Source organism: Coturnix japonica, chromosome 11 (genome assembly GCF_001577835.2).
Source record: "Coturnix japonica isolate 7356 chromosome 11, Coturnix japonica 2.1, whole genome shotgun sequence".
Taxonomy (NCBI): domain Eukaryota; kingdom Metazoa; phylum Chordata; class Aves; order Galliformes; family Phasianidae; genus Coturnix; species Coturnix japonica.
In genome coordinates this window covers 2,438,126-2,461,612 of record NC_029526.1, presented here as the reverse complement: position 1 = coordinate 2,461,612, position 23,487 = coordinate 2,438,126, and the positions used below count along the sequence as shown (strand labels likewise).

Sequence of the window (23,487 nt, the reverse complement as noted above, 5' to 3'; positions counted from 1 at the left end):
GCTAGTTTTAATTAAGAATGAAAGGAAGAAAGATCCAGACAGTATTCGATTGAAAGGAAAAGGTTGGAATGATGAGGAGAAATGAAAGGATGTTGTCTGTCTGTGGTTGTCAGCAGTTAAAGGATGTTATGACCATATATCCTACTGGAGTTGTTAACTATATTCATAAAATTGATGCCAGAACAGTATCTTTTTAGATGGTCAGTTGTAGACTGATAGTGCATTAAGTTGTCTGGATAAACCATCAGCAGGTTAATATTGTGAGAATTTTCCCATGTGTCTCAGATAGCTGCAAGATGCCTCATAACTCATGTAAGAACACCTAATTGTATCACCACAAAAAGGTCCCCATTTAAGAATAAGAAGAGGTTAGAAACTTACTTTGGGAATGCAAATACTCCACATACACCATGGTGCAGATACTGCCAACAGTCACAAAACTGGAAGGAGTTAGACATGTCTTTACAACACTGGTAAAAACACACTTAGACACTGCACTGCTCTCCACAGCGCAGCTCTAAGACTCACGCATGATGCTGACTGTATTAAACTCATTTTCTTGCTTGAAAGAGGCAGTCATGTGACTTATATATCATAGCAAAGCCAATTCATTTAAATGCAGAGTGTGACATAACCATGGCATGCACAGAGATTCTGTTATTGCACAAAGTAACTACAACTTGTGCTGTGAGTGCAGGCCAAAGGTGTGTGCACACGCTGTACAGCTGTTATGTGCCTGTGAAGGACTCTACTCTTCTTAACGCTTCTTACATCCTGGTTAAATAAGTTTAAGAAGAATCACTTAGTAAAGCTGGTGTTAAACCTGAGATTTCTAAAGTGAGCTCATTCTGTCACTTGAAGTAGTAACACACAAGGCAGCTCACTGTGCCTTGGTAGTTTGCTATTCCAAACGTGTGCTTCCATGTGCCTGTCTTTGATCACAAACCAGAGTCACAGCTGGCTGCTGCACGGCAGGGAGGGCTGAGGGTTAAGTATGGCCTGACAGCTGCTTTTTGTTTTTCTGGAGGGAAAGCTGACACCCTATTACTTGCTGGTTGTGGGAAGTCTAAATGAGGCTCCATACCCAGCACTAACCAGTATGATGTAACAGCTGATTAGAAATGCAGCTGATATCTGGAGTTGACAAAAGGCAGCTTATATTCAAGGGAGCATGTGCTGCAATCTGTCTCTAATGTTCTTTGAAGTTTACTGAAGCTCTTTCCATCTGTAAATACACCAATTCACTGACTTGTCTTTGCAAATACAAACTCATGGGTAGATGCAGCAATGCTACCAAGCCTAAGCAGTTTATACAGTCTGCTATAGACAGGCTTCCTTTGCAAAGAGTATAAAGACATCCAGTCTGTGCTACTTACAACAGCAGCACTGCACAAACCAGTCATACATTTGATAGCTTTCGGGATCTACAGTTCTAGAAACAGCACTACCCATACCTCCTTTCAGTTCATGGTGGTAAAGCATATATGAGCTTCTAATTAGTGCTACAAAAAAACTAAGCTGCTTGACACCTGTAGGAAGAGATACTGAAAAGCCAATGGTAGAACTCCATATACTTCTTGGTCTGCCTGCTTCTACTCATGAATGGGTGCACCTACAATGCATCAGTCTTGATTCCATTTAAATTGAAAAGTTTTAAGTCCAGTGTTATGTTCTTCACATACAAAATACATTCTAACATTATTTAAATACAGAAAACCCTTCTGAAATGTTTGTAAAATGATGAGATAGAAAGATATTTCTAACGTGTTTTTGACTGGTACCTCAGGTTCTGTCCGTATGCGATATTGTGCACTTTAACAGGCTCTTGCTTCGTGTACCACATTTCACAAGTAACAAGTATTGAGGCAAAAGCATGCTCCATTCCAAGTGTGTTGGCAGGAGACTTGTTATGTGTGCTACCTGCAACGCATCTTGTCAGGAATTTCTTAGAGTAAGAACTCAGAACTGTCATCCATTTTGTTAGAACACTTAAATAACTTGAAACCTTCCAGTGCATTAAAATAATTAGGAAAAGTTTACTCAGTCATCTTTCTCTGGTAGAGTGACAGACAACCCCTATTGTACAAACTGTGACAACTTTAAGGCGCAGATGCAACTTAAAGACCTAATTAATTCCACTGTTAACCGTGTGTTTATTGTCTGCTCCTTTTAAAGCCTGAGCTTGAGAAGATTCTTTGTACAAATTAATTTGTTTCATCCACAGGCAATTTACTGCTTATCTCCCTGGATTTATCCGATCTGTATTTAAATGGCACTGTCCTGCTGGTTCCACTAGAGTCAGTGCAAAAATACTCTGCTTAATATCCTGTCCTTAATAATGGCAGCGGACATTTCTTCAGAATACAGATCAAGCTTTCCACTTCCTCTCCAAATATATATGCAACTTTATGCTTTAAACACCTCCTTAGTTTCTCACATTGCCTCTGTCTGCTAGAGCCACCTACACAGAGATAACACTTTGTTTTCCTGCACTTCAAACTTTGCGACCCAGCTGACTGAAGAGCAACACCTTGAGCAAAACACTCAGTCTGACAAGTAAGGAAAAGCTGACAGCTGTTCACAGCAACGAGTTCCTTCGCTTAAAGAATAAGAGAAATAAAAACAAAGGTTTTACTGACTAGCACTGTTTTGCCTACCATGTTCAGCAGAGGTGCTGTCAGGAGGCTTAAGCGCTGTTAACTTCACCACACTAAGTAAAGCAAATTGAGAAAACTGCAAGAGGAATGCTCTAATGCAAATACTAATTGAAGTTTATCTAGTATAACATTAGGCACACATGGAAAAATATCAACATTTCCTTTATGGCTCTGGCTACAAATTGAAAAATAATGACAATTGACAATTTATAAATAGATATTTATGTCAACGTATGTAGTAATTGTGGATGAAACTGGGTATTGAAAGTTAGTGATATTAAAAGAAAACTGAACGTCACTTCCTGGTTGAGTGAACTGTAACTTCTTGGTTTAGTCCAGTCAGTAGTTATGTCTGTCTTCTTCTCTGACACAGACAGTTTTATCTCTGACCTGGAATACCAGCCATCAGGTTCAACAGAGAAATGGACTCAACATTCAGCACTCATGTCCAACTCCTATGTGGAAAATCTAGAGGGTGAGTCTGCTTATGAAAATGCTTCAATGTTTAAAATTGGAGCACAAAGAAGAGGGGAAAGTGTTTTAATAGTCCTAACACATGCAAGTGAAAAGCACAACGTAGTACTTCAGTATTGCTATAACTGGACACATGCACTCTGAAATAGCTGGAAGTCGTGAACCAGGAGTACGCTTAACAGAGTAAAAGCCTCCACCTGAAGCATATTTAGCTGCCACAGAACTTCCTGAGTGCTGTAGAATCTAGGAAGGTAACAGAAGGATATGAACATTTTAAGCCTAATAAAGCCAAGGTGGTAGAGTGGCCAGATCAGCTAACTGAGAAACTTTGAGTGTTTCTCCTTTATTTTATAGATACAAAGCAATGTCAGTTAAAGTACATGGAACGCAGTGGCACATGCTACCAGTTTAAGTACCAAAAATACAGATTTTATGGAAAGAATTCTAGTTGAATGTGTGCTGCATTTGGAATGATCACCTGAATTTGCTTTAGGATGTCATCAGCTTCTTCATTTCACATATAAACAAGATGATTATGCACTGTGACTTAGTAGTGGTATTAGAAATTGACGAGTAGCTTACTGATCACATTCGTGTCTATAGTCATTTTTCATAAGTGTTTTTCACCTTATTACAAACATGCCCACAATGCCAAAGAACCATCTTACCCCTTTAAATAAATAAATGCACATATATGTATGCATGTACACACACACACACACACAAACACATTTTACTTTTCCCCAAATAATTTAAAGGGTAATACCTGTAAGTGTACATTCAATTTAGGACTGTTAACACTTGGTGAACCTAAGTAGTCTTATTAAGACTCTTACACAATTTACTCTCAGAACTCAGTTCTGCGTTACTTGTCAGAAGGCAATCAGTAAGGTAAGTAGCTACAACTCAGAGTGCCAAATGGAAACTAATATTTACACATGAATGTCAGTAGAATGGTCTGTAACTTAAGGAATGCCCAGTGTCAGATAAGTGAGCAATCAGTCAGCTGGGTGGATGCTTACAGATCCTGCTTCCAACTTTAAATCTGAAAGAGCATAGCTTCAGAATTACTGTGCTGAACCCCGAACTACTAAAAGGATGGGAAATTATGGGAGTGGGAAGAGGTGAAAAGGCAAAACTGTCTATATTCCATACAGGCAGTCATCTTGTCATTGAACTATTTTCATATAAAGCAGCCTTAAATTCAAAGAGGACACTTCTATGAAAACATTCACGGTTCTATTATAAGGATGAGTAAATGCGAGGAACGATTATGAAATGAGCAGAGAAGAATACACTGCTGTGTAAACCGTGTGCCTACATCTTGTCCCCTTCTGCCCTCTCTGGTGTCACACGAGAATTAGATGCATACAGTTGTTGGGAGCATTTCAGCAAAGATCAACTAGACCACTCAAGGATGTGGAACAGAAGCTAGAGTGAATCAGTCTGGCTTTCTGGCCAGGAGAACGAATGAGGGAAAGGAATAGAAAATGACAGAATCAATGATTTGAAAGGGTAACATAAAACATCATCTTGGGAAAGCAAATGACAAAAGTGTTCACACTACATAAAAAAACAAATCACATAGCAAGTCCAGTGCCAGTAATTACAGTCTGAATGGCTGTATGCAGTTAAGCTTCAGAAGGGAGATGCTTCAGAATGTTGTGCATGTCAGAATTTTGCACAGACCCAGAAGACCAGTGAGATTAAAATGCAGATAAAATTGGTAAGCACAAAGTACACAGTCTCTGGAACTCCCTAAGGCAGACACATTTTGGAGCCTGGTGAACACTGTGGGGACACATTACTGTGTGTTTATTCCTGTTTTTCCTTTGGTCTTTACTGTTGCCCTTTACATTAATAGTTCTTAATCTGAACTGGTTTCCTGATAGTCCTCCACAGAAGTATTTTTGACCTATGAAGACCTGAAATGCTTGGCAACCGCTTGTTACAGAGACTGTCTTGTCCTACAGACAGTATGGATGCCAATCCCAGATTACCAGCTTCCTGCAGGGGAAAGGAGGCTGCTTGCATTGTTAGCAGAAAGGCCTTTACGGTCCAGGAATGATTTACTGTATTCCTGTATGAAACATTTCTCTCTCAGCACTCACAGAAATCAGGAACTGCGGTTAGAACAACTTAGGCAGGTGCCAGTTTTTGGCTGACATTATATCTAAAGAGAATGTGATTACACTTCTGATTATGGCACTGAAAACACTTGTCTCAGGGTTTACATCTAAACATGTTGCATTACCAATAAGAAGCATCCTTAGTAAGATGGTGCAGGTGTGCCATAAAGTGATGCTGTAAAACAGACAGAAGAAAAGGGGGGAGGGGTGGGGGGGAGGTAGACCTTACAAATATGTTAAAAGGACTGATTTCTTCTCTTTTGAGAACTTGTTACTGTAATTTCTTCAAGATTGTTTTAAAAAACTCATCCAAATGCACAACCTGTTCTTAAAAAGTACTTATGCTTACACTATTGCTGTGTTTTGTAACAAAAGAAAATCCCTTCTGCTCAAACCAGCTAATGCAGATGATTTTCAAAGGTGAGAATTTCTCCTCTGACGTCAGTACAGCACACAGGACACATCTGCATGGGAACAGCTGTAAGCATTACTCCCCCTGGCTGTGTCATTGCACAACTGGCTGAGCTGTACAACTTACATTTAGTTTATTTACGAATTCTGGATGGCAAATTGCAGCAATTTAGCACATCTTCATTAATGCTCTGGCTGTTCACACAGCTTACATCTGGAGCAATAGCTTTTATCAGCTGTCTGATAAGACCAGGAATCAAAACGCAGTGCATTTTGAGCCATGCTATATTTGATAAATGAGTTATTAGAACACAGTTATCACTTTGGTAGTGCGAATTGTAGTGTGTGCTGCTGCTCTGTTTGTTTGTTCTAAGTCTGATCCAGTCAGTACTCCAAGACCAGCAGTGTAGATTGTTCACGCACACAAGAGTACTAAATATTAGCTGGATTCCTATAATTATTTATATGTAAACTATTTCTAATTCCTCATCTTTAGTGAGCAGAGGTCTGGATTAGCAGTCAGATCACCAGGCAAGAAACGTACCAAACAGGCAAAGCTTCATTCAGGGGAAAAAAGGTAGTTAAAAGGAGAGTCAAGGTCCTGTTCCCTGCCATATTAACTCTCATGAGATTGGCCCACCTCAGAAGGACAACAGAATTGTAAGCTACAAACCATATGTGAAGCTGGCAGACAGACCACAGAACTTTAAGAACATACTTGAGAGCACTATTGCTGAATCCTGAGTGAGCTCAGCAGCCTTCCCCAGGAAGCTTTTGTTGGAGGAAGAAAGGAAATGTTATTAAAAATAAGTGCATGTGTTTATATTAAAATAATAAACAAACCATTGTCAGCTCTGGCCTCTCTCTGGACTGACAAAATAGCCTTCCCATCCCAACTGGTCACATAAGAAGTTTTAGTAGCCAGCCTTATAGAAAGTCTGTAGTTACACTCCTGAATTTAAGTGTTCAGTTTTAATCACAGACAAGTAAAGGTTCTGTGGTAACATTGATTCTCTGTGGAGGAAGGCAGCATGTCATGCATCTGAATACTGACCCTTGGATAATTAATTTAGCCTTTAGTATTTTCTCAAAAAATAATACAGAAGGGAAGCACGGGATTTTTACCTTTAGTTCTGTACATTTCCGCACAGACTTCAGCTCTTCTTACTAATTACAGGATTTGCCTTTTAAACTGTCTTAATTCATACTACTGCACAGTTAGGCAATTATGATTGCCTACAGGAAAGCTAGGGAAGGACTTTCTATAGGGGCAAATAGTGACAGGATAACAGAAATGGCTTTAAACTGGAAGAGTGTAGATTTAGCCTAGATATCAGGAAGAAATTCAGTACAGTGAAGGTTGTAAGATAGTGGACCAGTTTGCCCAGAGAAGTTTTGAATGCCCCTCCATGAAGGCTTTCAGTGCCAGGCTGGAAGGGTCTTTGATCAACCTGGTCTAGTGGGAGGTGTCCCTGCCTACAGCGAGGAGGTTGGAACTAGATCTTAAAGGTCCCTTCCAACCCAAACCATTCTACGATAATGCCATGTAGATATAGCTGAGTATCTCATCATTTGCTGCCCTGAATTGTACACATCTTCAGTGAGCCATTCCAAAGGATTTCCAAGCTCCCTAATTCAATATGACTTTTATACAGCAATAGGGTTTTTTTTGTTTGTTTGTTTGTTTTTTAATGAGGCTTCTAAAAACCAGCCTCCTCTAGAAAATCTGCTTTCCTGATTTAAATGCCCACTCTCCATCTAATAGCCAGCATGCTGGACAGGGACCCCCCACTGTCCCCATTCAACCCTTGCACTACTCAAAAGTATGCAGGGCACAGCCAGCATGGCAGCAGCTTTGTGCCTCACTGAACCCATCAGTGTGCAGCTCCCAGAACAGCCTCACCTGGTTGCCTCAAACCTGGCAGCCGGGCTGCTGCCTTCTGCAGTCTGAGCCATCTCTGAAGCATTTTTACCATCGTATGTACAGAACTGAAATCGCTGCAAAGACTTGGGAGTTTGCAGGCATCCCCTTACCCCTTTGTTCCTTACAGACAAATCTGTCTTTGCATCAAGCTAAAAACTGCCAAAAAGTTCTGTAACAACAAGATATGTAACATGACAGAGCTATCACACCTAGATTAAGGAAAAGGTTAAGGTAGAAACAGATAGTGTAAAAAAATAATAACTACAAACTGACCAGTAACTTTAATACTTTATGTAATGAACTACGCAGAGACTTGGCAAATAACACTCCACGTGGCCAGTTATTGTTTTCATGATATAATGTCATTTCCAGAAAGCTTACTACCATACAGCCACATGTTATTCAGATAGCAAACACTGCAGGAGCTACAAGGTGTTTTAAGAGTACAGACTGCTTTGTTCTGATGTTGCCTACCATATACACACACACACACACACTACATAGAAGATATATCAAAACATGAAGTAACTTGAAGCCTAACAATTTCCAAAGATAAGGATTCAGCTGTGTTGCTTGTTGTTGGAACTGAACATTAGCTGAACATCTGCACTGTTTGATTTGTGCAGTAACTAATAGCTGTTGGGGTCCCTTGGGGCAAGCCAACAAGTGCACTGGCAGAAACTGATGGAGCATAATACCTTTAGGTACAAAAATAATGTCCTCTTACACTAGGAGTGGTCATTATTCAACAAGAGGATATATGATATATATATATTATACGTATCCTTTCAGAAGAACCAAACACATTCATACCAGAGGTATTTCTTCTATTACAGTAACTTGGTGTATTCTGTTTCTTGCTGAGTGAGAGATATTCTACTGTGACACAAAACACTGAACTGATGTGCATATTAGTCAGTATTAATCCTTCACTGTAGAAAAGCTGACCATTGTTGTTACTGCAGCATTAGAAACACAAACGTTCAGAAAACTGGCCAATTAAATCAGTGTGTAGTTTAAAAAATAATAACAATGCATTAACAGCACCCAAGTTCTGAGGAAGTTCTATAAGTAGCTTTAGAGAGCCTGGGGTTGGTAATTGTGCCTGTAACTCTATCAACACAAAGTACTAAGGAGCCCATATTAACCTGACCTGCACTGTGCCTTTATTGACCTGGTTCTCATGAATATACATTTGCTGGTTTTCTGCAAGTGTTACAGAGATTCTGACAAGGATTACATCTGTGTTTAACCATTACCAAAGTTGGTGTCCTGATTCATCCTGTTAATTTACTGCATCAAGGCTTAGCATTGCAATACTTCTTCCTAAACGGGATGGACTGATAAGTCGTGTGCTTTGAAAAGCATAAAGACAGCCTTTTTTCCTTTCTTTTTTTAGTAAATGAGATCATAGGAAGAGATATGTCACAGATCTCAGTGTCACACGGAACAACAGTGGCCACCCAGTCTCCACGTACGTGCCCTGGATCTTTGGAGACAAGAATATCTGATGGAATCCAGTAACAGATAAGCTTACAGCTAAACATCCATGAAAACTTCAGTCTCTCTGAATACTCTTCGTCCTCTTCCTCTTTAGATTTACTGTGCTTCCAACTCTGTGGCCTTTATGAACTGGAACAGTGGATCCTTGCAAAGCCCTTTTAGTGGGTTACATTTTTGATGTAGAGACAGAGCATTTATAATTATAGTTCATCGGATGCTGTAAAGAGACTTCTTAATACGGACACAATCTACACCAGATACTTTTAACTGTTTTAAAGATACAAATAAGCTTTGCTTTTTGCATTGAGATAGAATACTTTTATATTATAAGTGCTTCAAATGTGTGGAGATGTTAGTTTGCTCTTATAATATTCACAGTACTGAATGTGGAGAAAGATTTAATACACATCTTCAGTGTGCTGCTTTCCCTTAGCAATAGCGTAGTTTGTAACTGATGATTTGTTAACACCTTTTGGTCATTTTGGAAAGCCTTTAAGCTTATACTGTTTAATTTTATTTTATTTTTTATTACGATCTTCCAGTGGCAGATCATACCTGTCATCTGAAGCCAATGCCATGGAAGCCATTGTGTATACAAATACTGTAGTGTTTTCTTTCTTAGACTCATAGGAAGCAAAGCCAAATGTAGATCTGCACTTGTTTATAAACTGAAAATGTTACTTGATAGGCTGCAAAAAGACCATTCCATCATGAAAGTGTTGGGATAGAAACGACATTCCAAAATTTAACTTTTATAACTTTGTGGATAATTTTCCTGTACTTTCTTAGCACAGGCTCCTTGAAATAGGATTTTCTTAGAAAGTTACATTTGTAATCAAATTTGAGAAGTAGGATTTTAGGTTAAAGAACAGCAACATCAAAGCCATGTTAGATAACAGGAGAGATTTTATGTTTGCTGAGGATCCAAATGTTCCTGGTAACCCTGCAGAATATGTTTTTCAAGTCACCAGTTCAGTGGCATTCAAGTTTTCCATGCAATAAATCATTTGACCACATCTGTATCTTTTACGTGCTGTAGCCTCACCATGCCACTTCACAGTCCTAAGGAGAGAATACCGTCCCTTAAACTGTTTGTAAACTCAGTCTGCAAAAATGTAATTTGCTGTGACTAGTGAGGAAGTAGCATCACTTGCCCGCATTGAAATGTAGATGTGTAAAGCATAAGCTACCAAAGAAATGCACAAGACTCTGCAGCAGTAAATGGTGCTGCACAAAGGATACGCCACCCTCACCTACATTGTCTGATACAGCTGAAACAATCTGTTTACATAGTTATTAAAATCTCGAGCCTCTATGATTAGGAACCTAGGAGAGGATCTGAAACTGCCTGCTTAGGCCACAAACGTTCCCTCCCCCTCAACACACGGTAGTTTACAAAGCTTTCTGATATGGAAAATACAGGGTACAACAATCACAGCCAAATAAGATGAGAAATGTACTGAATCTCAGATGCTCAGTGGACTTTTTATCAGCTCATCACACACGGAGGATGCATCTCCATTCTCTACATTATCACAGGCTCTTTAAAAAAATATATATATATATATATATAAAATCACAGTACATTTTAAGTCTTAAAGTCAGCCCCAGTTCCAAACTGCAATACCCACAGCCAGAAGAGTAAATTCAGATTCCCAGTGTTGCATTTTGCTGGAAAACAGCAGAAAAGACTCTGAGCCTTTTGCGGGCAAAGCATTGCATCCAGATTTTAGTCAGCACGCAAGTTCTAGCGTTAAACTATAATCACATCTTATTGAAAGCTGAATTATGTACTTTTTTAGACCATTCACTAAGCAGGTGCAGCTGTAACTCCTGTCAGTTCCCTCCTGTTAAGAATCCAGCCTGAAGCTACTGCAGTGGTGTTTTGTAGTTACTTCAAACAGCTGAATGCAAGGGCACTGCAGGGAATTACGCGTCCCCCTTGTGAATGAAGGTATTGTTCAGTGATGCAGATCTTAAGAACTGAAGTAAAAGATTGGCAGGGCTGTGACCTGAATGGTGCGATGTTACACCTGTCCTTTAGCGATGGTGCTTTACTCCATCCTCTACTCATTTGTGGTAAAGATCCCAGATAAGGGGTGACGTGCTCAGAAATACATCTACTTTTGTTTTTGACGTTCAAAACGCACCCAAACCCCCACGGTAAGCTATGCAATTGTCTTCAGACTGTGTGCTGGTGGCAAGGCATGTTCCAGTCTTCAATCATTTATCGGGTCTTTTGCATTAAGCATTGTTTGTAGGAAAATTCTAACTTAAAAGCTTTTCATACTGTATGGGATTTATACTCCTTCATCCTACTGGTACAGATTCTCCTTGCAAGTTCTCCAAGTAAGTAGCTGGAATTCATACTGTACCTAAAATACAGGAGCCCATACAATACAGAGTTGCTATGCACTAAATTTTCTGATGCCTTTAAATACCTTGATGCCTGTAGACATAGATGCTTTCCTATTTAAAAACGAAATGAAAAAAAATATATATATAGCTTTGGATACTAAAGCAGTTTTGTATTTGCCTTGTAAAAGCTTCAATACAAGGGTCTTAATTTTATTTTAGCTTGTGTGATAATGTAGGTAAAGACTGTTTATCTTGTATAATTTTAGTGATATAAAAAGCACACGATCTCTATTGGACTATGCAAATTTAATTAAACAGCAGAACCTGGCAACTGTTGATGTTTTGTTGGCATCCACTTTCTTGCCCTTAAGTCCTTTCTCCCTCCCGATTTCTCTTCCAAAACTTGTGATTTTGATTATCCCGAGGGAAAGCCTTAAAGATGGGGTTGCTTTTCTGCAAGGAGGGTCAAAAGAGATCGACATTAAAGAAATAAAAGGGATACTATTGTAATCCATGGGGCAGGGAGTTCTGTGTTTGAAATAACATGAAGTAGCCATTGCTTCTGTAGCGAAACTTTACCTTGTCAGTGGAACTGCCATCCTTTTAAACCAAAGAATGAAAAGAACATGACTGTTTTGTCCTGATACAAGCAGAGCTTTGAAACTCTATTTTTGATACTCAGAATGGATGTCATTCCTCGAGGTTCGGAAATCATTCAAATTGAAGTTTTATATTTAAAAATATGGGACAATAAAGATTAAGTTCTAGATGTTTACAGAGCCTTGTATTGTAATTTCATGTACATTTTGTATTTTAAACATTTTTGTAACTTATGATTGCAGTGCTACTTGCTGAAATAAAAGGGAAGAACTTGCATTTAGGCTCCTAAATCGTAGTGTCGAAATAAATAAAAAGAATGCAAATGTGGTGTCATTTATTTAAATGCAGCCCTGTCTGTAGAGCGGGGAGAACTCCCTTCTTGCACTGCAGCGGTAATGGCTGCGCTCACACACGGCAGCTGAAGTGAAGAACATGTTGTATTATTTCTCTGTTAATGGTGGTGATTTTGAAGCAGTGCATGGGGCTCAGCAGCTCATCCCCATACATGTACAGCAAGTGACCGGCTGCTTGGACAGAACCAGTTTCCACAATTCATAATGACTTCCTATTTGCAGGCATCATAAACAGTGAGGAGATATCACAGATGTGATAAACTGCTTCAGAAATAGATGTTAAATTCCTACAGACTGTCTTTCTTTATGTATTTTCTTTTAACCTAAGGTTGGCTTATCAAGCCATTTGCAGTGACACCGTGCCAGTTGTACTGCAGAGCAGAGGTAGTGGGACATTATTCCACGTGTTGTGAAAACATCACTGATCATTTGCAAAGCATTTCTCTGTCAGATCAAACAAGCAGGGAGAAGCAGCGCCCTGTTAAAATCAGTCCTTTTGGTGTGGGACCCAAACACAAGATGCAGTGCTGGCAGAAGTCACAGTTATTTTAATTACTGTTATATATATTTTAATTATATATTTTAATTACTGTTTCCCTGTCAGTATCCCACAGCATTACTTTTATCTGCTTCTGTCTACTTGTTTCCAAGCTTCTGACCCCCATCTCTGCTGTCTCTCCCCACCCGATTCACACTCAAAGCACAGAGTGGTATTTAACTACAATGAGCGCAGGGAGGGTTGAAATCAGAATTCTCTTATCACAAGGAAACACACAGTGTACAAGAAAGCTTAACACCAAGCTGCCTGTGTCTGTTAGCAAGCCACATGAACTCCTGTTCGTGGTCTTTTTAGCTCTCACTGAGGATGTATCATGAAGGATCAGTACAACAGAAGCATTAGACATACTAAAAATAATTCTTAAAAAGGGGCAAAATCTCATTTAAGTGAACTTCATCTTTGCTCTGTTGTCTGACTCGGGTTAATTCAGTCCTGACCACTTAAATCACTGCAGAAAGGGAGCAGCCTTTGTCCATGAGCTGTCTCTTAGAACATCCCTCAGATCTCACTTGTACCCATAGGGTGCTCTGAAACTAATGCCTCCTTTTATTTCCATGGAAACTACAGCGGATACAAAGAGCACATTAAAGCACAATAAAGCTATTTGATAGAGCGCGTTCTCTGTTTCTCAACTTAGAGGACTCAGACAATCAAGAAAATGGTGCATGGTTGTGCAGTGCTGAATATTCAGGTATCACCTGAAATAAGCAGGATGGAAAAAGGAATATAATGCTCTTTAAAGCCCTTCTGTCAATCCAACGAGCTGCACTAAGAGGATCAGTTCACAAACATTCCGCGGGCCCTTAGGTGCCCTCACCAGCCAAGTCTTTCTCACACTGCTTTCAGAAGCAGGAAATCATGTACAAAAACAGATTTTTCCTGTCTTTTGACTCTTGAGTAAGTGCCCTCCAAGCCCTGTGCAGCCCGATCCAGAGCTCTGCACTGCTGTGATATGGCATGTAAGAAAAAGGATCATAAAGAAGCAACCATTCACAAAGCTGAAGCAATTTCAGCTCACAGCAGATCTGCAGATTTCCAGTTCACTGCCATTAACTCAACATGTTCTCCATGTGCTTTATGGCAGCGTCTCTGACATGCTGGTTTCTCACCCTGTGCCATTTACTTGGCTGTGTCACAGTAGCCAGATAAGGAGTGCGAGTCATCAAACCAATGGGACAAATAAGGCAATCCCGAAACTGAATTAAGTGCTACTATGGGATATTTTTTTCTAAGTATGGGGGGAAGGAATGGAAAAGTTATGCCAAGAATGTAATCATTGCCATCTGACTTCACCACTGACAGCAGTTATAATGGAAAAGTTGCACAAGCAGCGAAGGTAATGAACAATCCAACACCAGCCACGTTCTGGGCTGAATGACACGGCGGTTTGGAGGCACAGACATGAATTTCGGTGGCTGGGAGCACAGTTTCACTTTAATACACTGACCGAGCCTAAACCCTTTGGAAATAATCCAGCTGCTAAAATGACACTGGAGACCAATGGCATTTCCTTAGCTAGAAAGAATACAGAGCACGCATGCTAAGAAGATTTTAGTAATTTAGCAGGTCTGTCTTCAATTGCAGCCTTCACTGCTACAAAAGGTAACCTCAACTTCTGCCTTATAGCAGAGAAACCTCTCACAAATGCCTTTGTGACACTTTCTAGATATTTATGTTGTACAAAATATCCCTTAGATGGTAAGATGGTCGCTTGCTGGTTCCCACCGTGCAGACAAACTGAGTACATACCTCATTGAAACTGTGCTCTGTGGTGTCCTTCAGAAAGGGGAGGGAATTTAATACTTCAGAGAAGAAAAGGGATGGTTTACTAAAAGACCTGACACTTAATATGTGGAGGCATATTAAAACCAGCAGGGTGGTCAGACCACCTCCTCAAGAAAAGCACAGTGTGTGGAAGCAGGGGGACAGCAAGAGAGATTTAATTGATATAAGCCCCCAAAGACTGGAAAGAGAATGTTGGCTCTTAAAACTAAAGGTACTCAATCAGAAAGGAAGAAAAGAAAGGCTAAACCTTTAAGTAGTTAACCAGGGCTTCAGAACACTTCAGCAAGTGATGCAGGTCCCCATTTCTGTTAGTTTCATAGAATAGAATAGAATCACCAAGGTTGGAAAAGACCTAAAAGATCATCCAGTCCAACCATTCACCTATTACCAATAGCTGCCACTAAACCGTGTCCCTCAACACAACATCCAATTGTTCCTTTCAACCAAGTGTGTGAAAAAAGATCCTTCCCATTCAGTCAGAGAGGCAAAAATAGCTGCCAGTCTGACCAGAGGCTCCGTGGTGGGCAATCAGTTACTGGGTACGTGCTTGGATCCCAAAGCTCACAGGGCAGAGCATCAGAATATTGAATAAACTTTGGTAAAATGGACAGAGGTGTCAGGATTTGCCATGTGTTCAGTATTGCTCTTAGACTGCTCATCCTGTAATTTTGTATTTAATTCACTAAGACAGAAAGCAGCATTTAATGGTAACCATAGGAAGTCAAGACATTAGGAAATATCATAGCTAGCTGAAATATAGACAAGTTTCAAGTAGGTGTGACATCATTACCTGAATTTGTGTAGAACACTCAGGTAAATCATTCTCCTAAGCAGTATCAAGCAATCACCATTTGAATTCCATCAGGCTACTTTTCACAGCATCCCACAGAGATAACATGAAATCTCTGAGGTACCGTGACACTCGATTCCAAGAACTCGACATTTGGTTGACATTTCAGGTCATGCATATAGAGCATTTTAGAGCCTTATCAGTTACGATGTGCACCTTTTACAGTCTCAGTATTTGTCAGCACACCACGTATCGATCATGAGTTGTTTCATCACCTGAATTTCTCGTAACTCAAACCTGTACCTGCTCACAGCTTTCTGAGGGATTTATCTCCCCATTCCAGATAGATTCAGCATTTAAACTCAAGAAAATTCAAGGCTTAATGAAAAGATATTTGCTTCTTTTTCCCCTCCCTTATACCAATTAGTGAATCCATATCATTTAGGAGAGAAAAAAGACCCTCCAACAGACCCTCCCAGTTATGAACCCTAATTCAAGAGCCAGCATTAAACATTAAGTGATGGACTGGCCGTGACTCCCCAGCTCTCCCTGCACCCACCAAGCTGTAAGGCAGCAAACGTGTGGGGATGGACTAAGTTGGGGAAAGAACAGGGCTATTCAAGTACTTACATTATCTGTATCATAGATCTACAATGACAGTAATGCCTCCTGCCTGCAGTTAGAGCTGTTTGTATTATCTCACTCCATTCTGTTGCTGTTCTTTTACATCTACAGTCTTTTTTCAGCTCTCATTTTTTGCTGTCACTCAAAGGTACTCAGGTTTATCTAATGCCTTATTTACATCCTATCAGCACATTCATTTCAGTAACAGATGGTGACTGACGAACCCTAGAAACTTTTAACGTGTGCTTCTCTTGTCAGTTTCATTCATTTAAAAACCAATCAATAATTTATACATAAACAATTCAATGTTCCTGGTATTGTTCCTCCATCAGCACAGAACCATCCAAACCACAGGAAAAAAGTGCATGATAAGTAACTGCCCCATGTCCCCACCAGAACAGCAACTACCTGAATGGCTGCGTTACACAAACGGTTGTTTTAATAGGTCAGAAACATAAATAGGGAAAAGACCACATGAAGGTGTGTTTATGAAAGGCAGCATTAAAATTTTCAGGATGGATCCCTGGTATCCCAAAATTTACCACATACAGGTCTCATAAAGCGAGACAAAATAACACCTACAGCAGCACTGCAGAGGTTTGCATGGAGGAAATCTCCCTTATGAAATAACAAGAAATGCAACCAAAGGGATTCATAGGCCAGGTACAACTGAGGGCTCAGCGAGGACTTTCAAGAGAAACCATTATGAAAGAGAAACACTAAAAAGCTTCATCCTTCTGGATCAGGGTTTCCTGCTATCATGGGGTTAAGAGGAAATCTTTGTTTGCTCAATGTTGGGACTGCTCACATTATTTTCTCTAAGATCTGCATAATTAAGGCTGGCCTTGCTTGGCCTTCCAGCAACTACTGCAGCCACTGCTGGTTTCACACAGCTGGAGCAATGTTTACAACATCTGAAGAGCTGAACTCTTCTGAGAACGTGGTGGGTGGGCTGGAACAGTAGGCACAGAGTGTGCTCACACTGCACAGCAGCAAACTGCTGCACCAGCATCAGCACCATCTCTGCTCTGAGCTGGTTAGAAGTATTTAAAAGCCAAACTGCGTACCTCAGTTTGTCAGACATCCCTTGATATCTCTATAAATATCTTCCCATCAGCAGTGCGCCCAGAGACGTCCATTAGATTACTCTTACATCGGTGCAGAAAGGATTAATTATAAAGCTCCACACCAGTAATCGTTCAGTGGATGCTACAGTAAGATAAAGGCAAATGCATTTTTTGAAAAGAAGAAACGTTTTCCCATCATGAAGAATTATCAAGAGAACATTATCTTCAATATTTTAAAGCATGTGAGTCAAAAGATTACGTGTGCGGTTTGACATTTGGTCAGAAATGGACTGTGTTTGCCTAGAAAGCATTTTTAGAGCTGGTTCTTTATGTCTGTAAATGAAAGCCTGAGCAATTCACGCAGGGAAAAAAACCTCAAGAAATTGAGGGGGAAAAAAAGCCACCCAAGTTCATATTCAAGATCAGATTCAGTGAGAGACTGCGTGACAGAAGTCCTGATGAGCGTGTAAAGCAGTTCTGAACTAAGGGTGATGTTTCAAATGTACCCAACTTCTAAAACAAAAACAAGTCGAGTTAATTTTACAAATGAAGCTTAGATTCATGGATTATCATAGGAAACCCGGCCATGCCGCCTCTTGCTTTGAGCAGGAAGTTGGCCTGGCCTGGGTGTGCAATCCACATGGAGAAAGGTTAGAGAAAATCACGCAACTGCAATGATAGTAACCTCTGCATAGCAAGCAGGTTTATAAGAGCCCACTGTACAGAAGCAGGGTGTATTCTGAAGAGGGAATATACAAAGCACAGGTCAGAGAAAGGCAAGATCCTTACACCTGAAACACAGCCTGGGGCTGTGCCACCAAGTTCTACAAACACAGTTTGAGGAGCTATTCTGGGCATCAAAGCCGGGACAAAAGCTTTCCCTTTGCACCAGTTTTGGTACAGTATCCTTAGTATAAATTGCCACTTCAATTTTTGTATCAAAACAAAACCAACCAATGAGCTCTTTACTCCTTTTAGTACTGAAAAGCTACCTCAGTGACAGGAGCACTTTAGGCTCCACGTCCTTCATGGTCAGCTATTTGCAGCCTAACCACTGGTGAGGAATAAAACACGTTCAGTTCCAGATCTTAGATTTCATTTGTCATTCGTAAAAGACATCTTGTAAGCCCGTGAAATTTGATGGAAGTGATTGAAGAGCAGCAAGTATGAAGTGTTATATAATTCCTATAATAAAAGGATGCCAGCAGAATCCGTCTGAGAGAAAGAGTGAGTAACTCTATTCTAGCACTGCATCTTCCAGAGAAGCAGACTCTCGTAGCAGTTACTCTCCTGCACATCACAGCTACTCACTCACAGTGCTCACTAAACAACACGCATCTGCAAAGCACCTTTTGTTGCTTATGTCAAGGAAATTACTGAAAAGCTCCTCTCTTCAGTATCAGTTGATTTGGAGGACTAAGAACAGAGTGTTTTCAATAAAGCTCAAAAACAGCCTATGTTTTATGTGGGCAAAAAAATAGAAACGAATGATAAACCACAGTCTTATTTTTCCTGGGTACACTGAACAATAGAGAAGAACATTCATGTGTGTGGGGGGAGGGCAGCGGTTTAGAGTATTCAGGGGAAATGTAAGTCCTCTTACACAAAGAGTTGGATTTTTAGTGGTACAGCCTGTTAAACAGCAACCATCTTTGCCATGTGTTTTGCACAAGTTTATACCTATAGCTGATGTGAGACAGCATTTCTGGGATTAGTAATGTGTCAGGAACAAGAGAACTCCTGAAGAGACGCAATGTGCTGGCCAAATAGAATCCCAAAGTTACTCATTAATTGTAACAGCTTTTGTAAAGACTTTCTGACTCAAATGGCACAGTTATAAATGTAAGGGTGCTTCAATCCAAGGCTGTCTGGTTCTTTACCAGCTCCATAATTATACCTCAAGCAAACTCATGTGCTTTTACAGTGACCTCAGTACAAATATTACATGTTCCCTCTTGCTAAATAAGCTTTGTTTTGCAGCTATGAAAACTGCAGCGCTAGCACGAGAAAAGTGATTCCTTGGCCCTTTCTTTGTACTCCAAATACAGTTTCCCATTTTCTATCTGAAGTCTGAACTTTCTTTTACGCTCAATGACAGACACGGCCAACAAACCATCATCATATCCCCAGCAATCCTTACCCAACATGGCTTATCTGTACTGTCTCAAAACCAAAACAGCCCATTATCTTATAATTGTGACTGCAGCTCATGGGACCAGCAACACGAGCAGAACCACCTCTGTCCTGTAACCACATCCCTGTCTGACCAGCTGCTTCTTGACTGAACTACACACAGAGCTGCTGAGGCTGCGGTGCAAACTGTTCCAGACCTACCTGGCTCAGAGATCCTGCCCAGAGTGTTTGCTAAGTCTGCAGACGGCATCCTCAGCATATTCCTAACCTGCTTTTCCTGTTCAAAACAGGTCAGGACACAAAGCACAGCACTTTCTAAGTCCTTAGAAGACAGATGTTAATCTCCGTATCATTAGTCAAAGTAGTCTAGTCATTACAGATCTCCCAAAGCCACAGCATACAGAACTGAACTTCCCCGAGACAGAAAGGCCTTAGGTCCACTTTAATTGCAAGTTACTACACTGTAACATCACCATTCTCATTCCTCAGACTTGTCATATTTGAAAACAAAATAGCTGCGAGATCTCCTGGTGCCACTGACCAGAACTGACCAGAACAGGAAGAAAACCCTCAATATCGTTGTTGCTGCATCCCAAACTTCCCCTGGCTGTTATTAGCACACTGACACTGTGATGCCATCAGCAGCACCCAGGCCCTCTCATGAAAGCATTGCTATGCTGTAATCTCTCACTCTCCGATCTCTTTTAGCTGATAAAGAGATTAAGCTCAGAGATGAGCAGAAGTTGCATCTCCTTGAACACATGGAAGCTGCCATTAGCGAAAGCTTTTCCCTCCTTACAATCAAGAGAAATGGCCTGTTACTCACAGGGCTGTAATCAGGTGTATCTACTTACTGTGTGCTCAGGATGTGCCTGCAGATTATCATCTAATCTGCTTTTTAGGTTGCATTACTAATATGATGCTCATGAATTGATTAGTCATTTTAGAAGGATTTAAGAGGTAAATACTATACAATTATAGGTGATAAGTGTAAATACTGCAGCATATCTGTGATTTTGCAACTTGATACTCAGACATAAATTACATCACTAAGTAAAGGCTAAGAAAAATTGTCAAAATGGACATTTTAAAATTGATGCTTCTGTTACAACTAATATTAAATATAATCTGTGTGGATTTTCACAGTAAAATTACGGTGGCAGAAGGACCACATTTCATTAAACAGAAGACAGTCCCACCAAACCCAATGGGAATAAGACCCGTGTCTGTTTAAGAACTCACTGCATTGAGTTGCAGCAAAATACTTTAGACTTCAGATGAGACCCGGCCTGTCCCTTCCTCACTTCATCCCTCACACTGTGATTGGAGACCAGGAGGCACCTACAGCCAGCACATCCCTTCCCTCGGTTCAGTTACACCTTGGCTGTGGGAGAGCAGCAGAAACTGTCTGTGTTTATCTGCCACCCTCAAAGACGGAGATAGGAAAGACACAGCCCTAACAGCAAGTAGTACAGAAAACATTAGGAAAAGCATTAATGTCAGCAAGAGTGAGACCTAAGCATTGACTTTTGATGTAACCAAGAAAGGCAAGTTCTCTTGTTACTCCATAGCATGGAAATATTCTCCCCTCATCTTGCTCTCACATACTTTTCTATTAAAAACACCCAGACTAAGGATTCTGAAGCTCTATGCCCCCAAATAAACATTTTCTAAAAGCTCCATTTGCATCCATTTGAATGTTCCGAGTTGTTTTTCCAAGGGAAGATACACTTACAAAAACAACATATTAACTTCCCTCCCTGCCAAGCAGAAACTTCAGTGCCAGTAACAAATGAGCATTAAAAGCAGCAGTCCCAAAATAAGGGAGCACTAGAGGAAGGCTAAAAACCCGTCCTATTCTTTACAACCTCTCTACGTGATGCACGTAGTGCAAACAAGTCACCTGCTTTTTGGTTGGTTGTAGTTTGTTTTGTTGTGATCTTAATGATCTCGGATTGTAAGAGCAGCAGGCACGGACACTGCATCCCCGTTTGCACTGCTCGCACAGCCGGTTTGCTGGCGCCCCCTGGCGGCAGCAAACTTATTATCACGGACTTCGCCAAACGCACATCTCTATTGACAGGATGCAAGCAGCCAAACAGCAAAAGTTCTAATTTATATTTAATAGACTGAAAAGATACAAAGAGTGTTTCAAAAGGAATAGATTTCCACTGGCTAACATTCATGCAATGCATCTTCATTAACAAAGTTTGCTCTGCAGGTGAAGCAGTTCTAATTCGGAACACCTGATCCAGCAGCACAGCTGCAGCCACTCACACTGAACTGCCCTTCAAAGCTCCCCAGCCTCAGCTCGTCTCAATCTCAAGTAATAAGCACACACCATCTTCTCTAAAAACTGGAGAGAACACACCAAGGAATGACCAGCATATCAGTAATTCCTGTGTAACACTAACAGTGTCAAGTGAACAGGAACACACAAGTAAAGGGTTGCCTCAAAGCCAACATTATCAGAAGCACAAAGTTAGGAGGCAAAGCAATACAGAGGGATGATGATGTTCTTCTGCAGCATAACAGCACTGTGCTGGCTGGGAGCACCAAATGTGTTGCTTTTGGACTCCTTTTGGAGCTGAACATGAGTGAAGGCTGTGCAGGTAGCAGAGCACACAAGTCACAGTTCTTGTCTGAGCCCCACGTTTTCCCTCTTTGGTAAAACAAAGTTCAATATTTTCCCATGCTTTTCTTATTCCACCAAACCACGCACACACACATAAAACAGTAACCTCCTCAATGCAACCTCTATAACACAACAGGTCTAAAAACTTCAATTGCAAGGAATAAACAAACGCATTAAAGACAGAAAACATATCCAGGCCTTACCGTGAGTTCTCCAGCGCTGAGTCGCCACCCGAAAGCACTCGAGGAAAGGCCGTGTGTCCCACAAAGCTCTCGGTGTGAAGGCGGCTGCTCAACCCCACATGCCCATTCGCTCCAGCGGCCCCTTGTAGCCGCCCCCTGGAGCTGCCTGCCCCGCACACAGCTGTAACACGGCGCCCATTGGGCCTCCTTGACCACCAGGGCTGTGCAAGAGCTTCAAGTGCACGTGGAGCACTGTGGGCAAGGAGCGGAGGGAACAAACGTGCACCAGAGGGGATGCAGCACGGGGAACCTGAGGGCAATCAGCACGGCCTGCTGCAGCCCCTCGAGGCTCCTCTCCCAACCCCACCCCAGGGCAACCAACACAGAAAAGGGGTTCCGAGGAGCTCAGGCCTCCTTCTCTTTTAATTTCGTATGGCTTTGGCCACGTGGCCCAGGCCGGAAGGAGAACGGCGGCTGGGAGCAGCAGAGAACCGCCGCCAACAGCGCTGAGGGGTGCAACAACCACAGCTGCCTCCCTTGGCCCCGGGGGGACGCAGCTGCCGAGGTCGGGGTGTGTAGGAATAGGGGAAGGGGCTGTAAGAGAGGAGGTGATCCCAGGTAAATGGAGCATCGCTCCAGATAACAGACAGCCACGGGTTTAATGCAGGGCATTAAGAGAATAACAAGGCTTTTCAACTGATGTGGTCAACTGTAGCGTGGCAGAATGTAGCAGTGTAATAAACGGTCTGCTAACAGCATCATCTCTTCTCATTGGAGGTACAAAGAAAACTGTAATTATAAGGACGCAATTCTATCTCCTATGAAAGCTCCTCTCAGATCTGTTTCTGGCTGCAGGATTTGCTGCTAACGGCCTCCATACAGCACCGAACAAGTATCAGCTGGCAGCAGCAGTGCTGCACCTGGGAGGTGGTAACACTGAAAGAGCAGCTGTGGCATGAGATAATTGGGTCAGATGTTCCCCTTCCCTCCATTTTTCTCCTGCAGAAAGGATACCGAGCTCTGTCATGAGAAATGCAGCACTTGGTGACCCATTACCTGCAGAAATTGTGTTCACTTCTGGATTTCAAGTTCAACACTTAATTTCTCCCGGCAGTAGAATGAGAGCTAAGCATACAAACTGTTACTACACACTCTCTGAGCAGAGTTATGCTGTAAAAGACATACTTACCATTCACATTTCTTGCTTACCAGAACACTTAAACAACAGAAGCCCTTACATATACCCTCTGAAGTCGAGGGGGAGCACAAAGGTTGGTATAAGTCACTTTCAAAAGCCACCACA

At 41.2% G+C, this 23,487-nt stretch overlaps 1 protein-coding gene across 2 annotated transcripts in view; it reads left to right on the top strand.

Annotated features, from left to right (window-relative positions):
• Positions 1-12,379, top strand: part of NFATC3 (nuclear factor of activated T cells 3) — a 58,486-nt gene extending 46,107 nt beyond the window's left edge. Inside the window, exons 10-11 of one of the 2 annotated variants that reach the window (XM_015873798.2) lie at positions 3,031-3,132; positions 8,995-12,379. In XM_015873798.2, the coding sequence (XP_015729284.1) occupies positions 3,031-3,132; positions 8,995-9,119 (227 nt within the window). In that variant the 3' untranslated portion in view covers positions 9,120-12,379. The remainder of the gene's footprint in view (positions 1-3,030; positions 3,133-8,994) is intronic. The other variant, XM_015873799.2, reaches the window with a different exon arrangement.
• Positions 12,380-23,487: the final 11,108 nt, after the last annotated feature.